The 8,135-nt window shown below is 37.5% G+C and overlaps 1 protein-coding gene across 1 annotated transcript in view; it reads right to left on the minus strand.

Moving 5' to 3' along the window:
* Nucleotides 1-5,789: 5,789 nt before the first annotated feature.
* LOC114061648 (pancreatic alpha-amylase-like) overlaps nt 5,790-8,135 on the minus strand; it is a 7,803-nt gene continuing 5,457 nt past the window's right edge. The window contains exons 7-8 of the mRNA XM_027892325.1: nt 7,739-7,871; nt 5,790-5,955 (exon numbers count right to left, since the gene is read on the minus strand). Coding sequence (XP_027748126.1) covers nt 5,805-5,955; nt 7,739-7,871 — 284 coding nt within the window. The 3' untranslated portion in view covers nt 5,790-5,804. The remainder of the gene's footprint in view (nt 5,956-7,738; nt 7,872-8,135) is intronic.

Raw genomic sequence — 8,135 nt, forward strand, 5'->3', positions numbered from 1 at the left:
TTTTTTTATCCTATGAGCTCAGGCAGCAAATATTTGAGCTTAGTCTTGATAATTTGCAAGCAGATATTCTTTCCAAACCTTAAAGTCAGAAGAGTTTGGACAATAATGGTGTAAAAAAAGTCACATTTTAAATACAGACCAACTCCAATACTTGAACTACAACGCAGTGTCCTGGAAGATAACGACTCAACGTTTTAGTAACTGCCTCCCACACACACACTCCAAGGAAACAGCTCAGGAATAATACCAGTGTAAATTAGGCCAATATCTGAATGTGCATTATTATAAACATAATTAGTTCCCTGTAGTCCTCTTGCCCAAATTCTAAAGGTTAACTTTCTTCAAGGGTCTCCTGACTGACTCGATGCTCCACAGAGCGTTCAGAAGGTTGCAGAAATTAACATCCACACTTATTACCATTTGTCAACTATAAGCACACAGAAACTGCTAAGCTTCCAAAGCCTTTCTTCCCAAGTGAAATGAAAAATAAAATATGATGGCAATGTTGTATATTACCATGACATCACCCTTTCTTTTTTTCTGGGGGAAAAAACCCAAACCAAACCATAAATCATGGAATAAAATGAAAGTCTAATGCAGTTAATTAAGCGGGCTACTTCTCAGTCTTAGTGCATGGATAACACAATCTAATTATTACTTTAGGACCAACAAAGACAACAGAATTTCATTCTCTGATAAATGTTTGGCATTTCCGTTTTCAACTCACAAGTGCCACAGCACTACTCACACTTTACTGCTCTCCTACAGGGTGCAAGTCACTTTCTTAATCCTACATTAAATGCTCTGGCTATTTATGCCCATGCTCAGTGCTTTAGTGTGCCAACTGCCTGAAAATCCAAACACTTGCTCTCACTTACATAGCTGGAGAGAATTCACCACTGTTGTCTCAAATAGTGTCACCAGAATATTGATAACCAAGACCTTTGTATTCAATGCAGTCTGAAAGACAACATGTTTAGTAAGGTATTTGTTAATAGCATTCATTCTTACCACCTCCATTCTGATTTAACATTAAGGCAAAGTTAAAATTGCCATAGCATGAAAACATTTGCAAAGGAAGTATCTGTATATTGCTCAGAATACATTGTGAAATGAGACTCATAGCCTGACTGTTAAAAACACAGATTGCAGATAAACACATCATCAACAATTTAAGAGTGTTGTGTGTTTTTTAATTTGTTCCCCTTAGAACAAAATGATAACACAAATAAAATTTTTCAGTCTCTATAAAAAAGACAATAGACTGTTAGCTTCCCTTTACAGAACTTCTTATTATGTTAGAAAAATAGCAGTGTTTCAGGGAAATAATAAGATATATGCAGAGCTGAACAAAAGTTTCCAGCATTGAGCTGAGAAAATAGATTGCCACAAATAATTCAGTAAACTTAACCCTCTGGTCCACTCATGGACAGTACACTAGAAGTTCATGGCTTTTCTAATACCACTATTTATTTCACCTTATCTGACAAATATGTAATTTTAACTCTGTGGATTAAACACACTAGAAGGATAAAAAATTTTGTGATGTATCAAACTCATATCTTTTTCCTAATTGGACGAATGTGAAAGTATTTACTTCCTCAATGTGTCCATATATGTAATTTAAATATGAGCAGTTGCATATACAAGTAGCCATTTACTTTGCTTTATTGTGCATCAATTTCATTAAATTCTGATCACGATCATGCTGAAAGCTACATATAGAGACAGAACTATTGTGAAAAAAGAAAAGAAAAAAAGGAAAAAAAAAAGGGAAAAAGAAAAATAAAGAGGAGAAAAAGAAAAAAGAATGAACAAATTGACAACCTCATTATGCACTATTAGAATCAAAAATTAATGTAGACTGAGACAATTATTTTTCCAGTTTATCAACTTACCTGCTTATCTCCTTTAATTTCTTGTCAGTGACTGCTACTTATACCCGGTAATGCTCTGAGAAGGCATCATCATATGTTGCATAGCAAATCCAAATAATTTTCTTAAAACTGAAAAGTTGGAGGAAAATTAATTCAGCTACAAAGATGGGGATTTTCATGTGACTTACAGAAGATAGGAGATATAATCAGAAAACTTTTATTGCCTGGAACCAGTCCCTTAAAGTGTGAGCTTTCATACTATTGGGGCATTCTCTGACTACAACAGTCTGATTTTTGTGTTCAGGATTCTGATAGATATGGATAAAACTAATTAAATAAAAAGTAATAAATTAAGTAATGAAATATAAATTATTTGAAATTAATAAAGTTTGTGAATTTGCATTTTATGGTATTACCTGCAGTTTTTGAGTGAAGAAAGAACCTGTCCGTCTCCATCTCCAAGATTCTGCCATGGTTGAATTGTTGGAGGTTCCCCACAAGAGATATATTCATGGTGGAGAAAAATCTCTGAAGAAAAAGAGAACTGAAGAAAAAACAGCTTTGAAATGCAGCTAAACTACTGGACAACAGATAACTTCCTACCTCAGAGACTGCTTTCCATGTTATAAAAGTGTTATGTTTATTCAATTTAGTAACAATGTTGTTAGAAAAAATCTTACTTTATATGTAATCAGCAGTTTCAATTATTGTCCCTATTCACTGACTGTAACCCCTCTGCTTATTGGCCCTGATAGTTAAAATTTATAGCTTTTCTTCTTCTTTCTATCTCTCCTCACCCATATTTGGATTTGTTTAGCTCATTTTCTCCATTTATAGACATTCCTTTGCATGAAACTCCCTTAAATCCTCCCAAATTCCACATATTCCATGCTCTACCACCTAAAAGCTATCTCACCCCTGAAATAAAGATTCATCCATTTTGTCTTCACTGTGTGTGATTCCTGTGCAAAGCGGACCACGGTCTTAATATTTAGGAGTTGTGACAGCTTTCGCCTCCAATATTGAATGACCTCTTGGTTAAATAGAGCAAGTTGCATTTTTTCAGTGATTTGTACTTCAGGAATGGTTCAAAATAGGTGAAAATTTTGACAGGATATACTTTTTCGAGAGCTATTCTTTTGTTTTAGGTGAAAAGAACATGCAGAGGGTTAATCAAATGCCAGATCATGCCTTCAGTCAGTATCATTTGGGGAGGTAGTTGAGGCCACTAAAAAGCTAACCCCGCTGGGTTTAGTGGTTTTGCATTTCTCACTTTTAGGGGTTTTTGTTGGTGTAAACAATGCCAAAGGTGAAATATTTATCCACATTTTCTTTGAGTCCCATCATTCTCTTTGAGCTATTTTGAAAATTTTGCTTTGCTTTCCCTTTTAGTCAGTCAGATAACACATGGGATTTGAGACTGATTTATTAAAACTGACCTTACTGAGAATGCTTAGCTGATATTCACACAAAGGTACATATGTTGTTCGGAAAAGTTGCACAGCTCCCTTGGGAATTGTTGTTCCCTGTTCTAAAGGAAATGCTTGCAGATGCTTATATCTTCAGTTTGATTACCATTGGTTTAGTCTGCATAAGCATTACACTATAAATATTCACCAAAATTAAATTGTCCCCTGTTGAGTTGCCTGGTCTGGCCACTGGGAGATTTTTTGTGTAATACAGCTCTAGGATCAAAATCCCATGTGTATCTTCTGAGGAGACAGAGGAACTTTGCATTTGTGAGGACATGGCAATACTTTTCTCACATAATCTACTGATAACATTAAAGACATCCAATGTATAATGTACCTAGGTAGCTTCTCCAACAGTAAAACACTGTGTTCTGCTTAATTCAGTACAGTGTGCTTTGTTTACACATATTCAGAGAGTACATGGCCAAAACAAATGGACATAGCAAGAAAATTACATTTACTGCTATGCTGTATTTTATTGCTCTTTTTCTGTATTTTAATTGTCAGAAGCTGAAGGGAATAACAAATGTTTTATACTTACAAAACTAACTATTATCTACTGCCTTTCCCACCCCACTACAATAAAACATCCCATCACAAGATATATTTAGAAAGCAAAGCACATTCTTTCTTTATCACCCAATTAAACACAAGTGCAATTAATTAAATGAGAAAATTATAAATTATTCCTCATTGATTTTGCAGGTGTTAACTGTTCAGGATTTAACAACAGCCCCAAAATGTCTTTAGTGTAGAGAGGTCAGAAGTTAAGACGGTCAACTAGAGGATCATAGTAAAGTTTACAGCAAGAACTGGTAAAGTCTTAAAATTTTTCTGTAAAACCATTTAACTACTGTCCCTAAAATGTTCTCTAAGGGATATCATTGTTAATAATGGATACTTATAGACCATCTGGTTGAAATAAGTCAAAGAATTTTTCTCGTACCTACACTGCAAATGAATTATCTCTGCATTGATCTTCCTTCTGTTCCAGTCTACTTCCCTTAAATGCCTCCATATGCTGTACAGCACAAAACAAACCGTGCTTGAACAACAAAATTCTGCTTAATTTTAATTATGGTACCTGTGAAATGTAGATATTCCAAATCATACTTTTATAGGCTTCATATTGCTTGAATATGGTAGTTACAGGACAATAGTTACAGCCTCATTCCACTGTTGCTCCAGTACGTCTTAAAGAAAATAGTAGTTTTGGTGTGCCATAAATGCAAAAGCTTCCATAAAATCATTATTGCTTTTAGGGTTGTTCATTTTCTAAATTATCCCAGAGAACACTGTGTTTCTGTAAAAAGATGAAATTGTTCAAAGAGTGGAGGTGTCTGAATCTAACACAGTTCCTCTAAGCTTCCCAAAGAGCACACAGGAAGAGCTGCTAGGATGGGAATGGTACTTGTCATGTGACAGAAGAGGCAGAAAAGCAGGAAATGCAAAACTGGCATAAAAGTGTGTGGAAGTATAATAGAAGAGAGTAGAACAGGGGGCAGCTGGAGCAGCTGAACCAGGGACAAAAGAAGGAGGACGGAAGGCAAGTTTGTCAGAGACTATTAACTTGTTCATCATAAGTGAAGACAGACAGATTCACCTTCTGCCCAACCAGTGTCAACTGAGCAGTTCTTCATAACCCAGCAGCTGCGTTCATGCTTTTCTGCAGTGAAAAAACTGAAAAGAAATCGTATAACAGAACTAGTTGAATTCCTCTGGAAGTCTCACAGATCCCAAAGGAAAAATAATCTATTACTAATCATCATCTTTCTTCCATTCACTTTAAAACCCATCTGATAACCAGATAGTATGTAAAAAGTCAGCAGGGTTTACCTTTGCTCATAAAGTTTTCTCCAATCATCTACGTGGCATATCCCTAAAACTGGAAATATTGTTTTTTGTGTGCTTAATCCCAGCTGGTTAGGTCTGGGGGCTTTTCCCCTGTTTAAATTCTACACCAAATTTCAAAATAAAATATTAAAATGAGAAGAGAGTGTACCTGGGAAACTCCAAATTTGGAGTGAAAATAAAAGCCAACTCTTATTCAAATCTTTGCTTTCTTTTACATCTCAGAATTTCTAGGGTTTGAGATAGTATTTTGGAAGGCTTGAGACTGGTAATACTGCAAAAAAAAAAAAAAAATCACCTATAACAGGTTTTGACATTACTCAATAAACTCACTGGTTGGCCAATGAAAGCGAGCACCACTTGCCACAGAAAATGAAATCTTGCATAATGCCCACAAAATTCTAAAGTTTTACACTTTGGCAGATCTGCTAGACATCTTTCTGTGCCCCAGCAAACATTTTACTTTAAACTTGATAAATTTCATAACATACTTTCAATTTTTCACTGATTACTGGTATACAAGATTAACACCTTAGTGCCTTCAATTTACATATAGAAGAGTGGCAATAGAAGTTGTAACAATAAAGATAAATATTTCCTAGTACTAATATTTTTTAAAAACAACCATCGTGAGTAAAGCCGACCATAACACTGGGTTTTGTGAGTTATCTGAAAGACCTGGTGTTTCTCGGGATGACACTGTTGCTTTCTTCATCATCATAGTGCTCATATTATAAGGCAATGTGGCAAAAAGCCTGAAATAAAAGGAACAAAAACCAGGTCAGGGCCTTTCAAAGCAGCGAACATTTGGCCCACAAAGTTTTACTTACACATCAGAAAACTGTCTCATGATTTCTTTTTCTCCATATTTCTATTTAATTCCACTGTGAAATGCAGACCTATCTGAATCTACATTAGGCAAAACACTCACTGCACTCCAACATAATTGGAAAGTGGATCCACATATGTTCACAGGCACAGACATAATCTTCTCCATATTCAGCACCACCTGTTGATTTATGGACACCTCGGATCAATGTGTGTCATTTCAATCATTTGCCACAAAAGCTGTGGGGTTTGGAGGTGGATGTATAATTTGAAATGTGGACTGATGATTCCAGTTGGGATTGGGTAATGTCTGAATAAAAGCTAGTATGGAATCACAGCGTTTCTGAGGGTTAGAGCTGAATGTGGGGCTTAAACAAACATGGATAGAGTAACCCAGGAGGAGCAGGCAGTGCCAATCAACTTCAAAGGGGCAGGAGGGCTCCCTGACCTGCCCCTGTGGGCAAACAACAAGTCTGCACTGGCTGTGAACATCCTGCCACACGAATCTCCCACTCTCTGACACCGTTCCACTGAGTGGATCCAGGGGCTGCGTGGGTGGATCCAGGTAGTGCTGGACATAGCCAGCAAGGGAGAGAGATCCAGCACTGGGCCAGGGACACTTCTCCCACACCACAACTGCCTTGACAGACGCTCTGAGCTCTTGGGCACACTGAGAGCCAATAACCACCCCCAACACCCACAGACACTCTCTCTCCCACCCTTAAAAGTAAATCTTGACCTCAAAAATTGCAAATCTGAGCCACCCTCTTCTATTTTCCTCCCCAGACCAGGTTGCAATGAGTACTTTAGGCTTAGCAGACACTCTGACTTGAAGCAAACCTCACACTCGCCTTTATGTCAGTATTTTCTCACAGCTGACAAGGAAATGGGGAAAGCCACCAAACCTGTGTTCTGTCTGCGTAATTCTCTGAGCTGTTACAGAATAACGCAGCCTAATGTGCCACAGAGACAAGAATGTGCCACTGGCACAAGGTGTAAGCAATGCCTGCATATACAGCGACGTTCTTGGACACCTCTGGAACCCCCTCCACAGTGAACATTCATTTGCAGCAAACCACTGGGGATAACAACAGTAGAGCTGTGGGTTTGATTTGTGTGGGTACAAACTGACTGGAACCAGGTAACCAATAGCTTGACTGAAGTCACAGACTGGAATAACTGTTTGGCATGGCCCATCTTCCTTCACTGGCCAAGATTCCAGGTTTGGTTTGCCACAGGAAAGGGATAAACTGTGTGTAGGCACTGCTTTTAGCTGACTGCCACAACGTGGCTGCTGTGGGATACAGTTGTGTGTGCATGTATCAGCCTTGGAGATACTGCATTTTAACTTTGTATTTTTTTTAAATTTATTTTATTTTCCCCTGTGTTTTTGTTATGTGGGAATTGAAGTGCTGCATTCCCTTAAAACCTGACTGCAATGCCCCTAGTTAAGAGGTAATAAAGTTACATCCAAATAATTAAGAGAAAAAGCATTATTTTTCAATTTAATTGCCATTTTCTATTCACTAGGTACAGTCACTTATGCTCAAAAACCAGGGAACCACATATGGGGGAAACAGTAAGGCACAGACCAAACAGAGGAGGATATTTCTCTGGAGTTATAATTTCGCATCAACATGAATTGCAATAAATGGATCTTCAGCATCAGTATTAATCTGGAAATTAGCCTTTCCATCACCAGAAACGTACACCTGTTTTCCAGTACATTTGTTGTTCTCCTTTTGTCCAGAAATAACATCACAGTACGTACCAGCAGGCAGTCCAGTTTGCAAATAGACACTCATATTCCTGTGTGAAAATAAACAAATGCAATTTATCCATTATTTTAAAAATAGGTATTTCATATTGTGTGCAAGATTTTTGAAACTGATGCTACTCCCTTATTTTGAAGAGCAATGTGAAGCATGAGCTTTCTGATTCTATCTCTGCTTCATTCCCTATGCTCCCAGCACCAAGCCTGCCAGAGTTCAAGAAGTATTTGGATGATACTCTTGGGCACATGGTGTGACTCCTGGGGATGGTCCTGTGCAGGACTAAGGGTTGGACTCAATGATCCTTGTGTGTCCCTTCCAACTGAGAATATTGT

Source organism: Empidonax traillii, unplaced genomic scaffold (genome assembly GCF_003031625.1).
Source record: "Empidonax traillii isolate 1590-97213 ecotype Southwest subspecies unplaced genomic scaffold, ASM303162v1 scaffold347:size1123457, whole genome shotgun sequence".
NCBI lineage: Eukaryota > Metazoa > Chordata > Aves > Passeriformes > Tyrannidae > Empidonax > Empidonax traillii.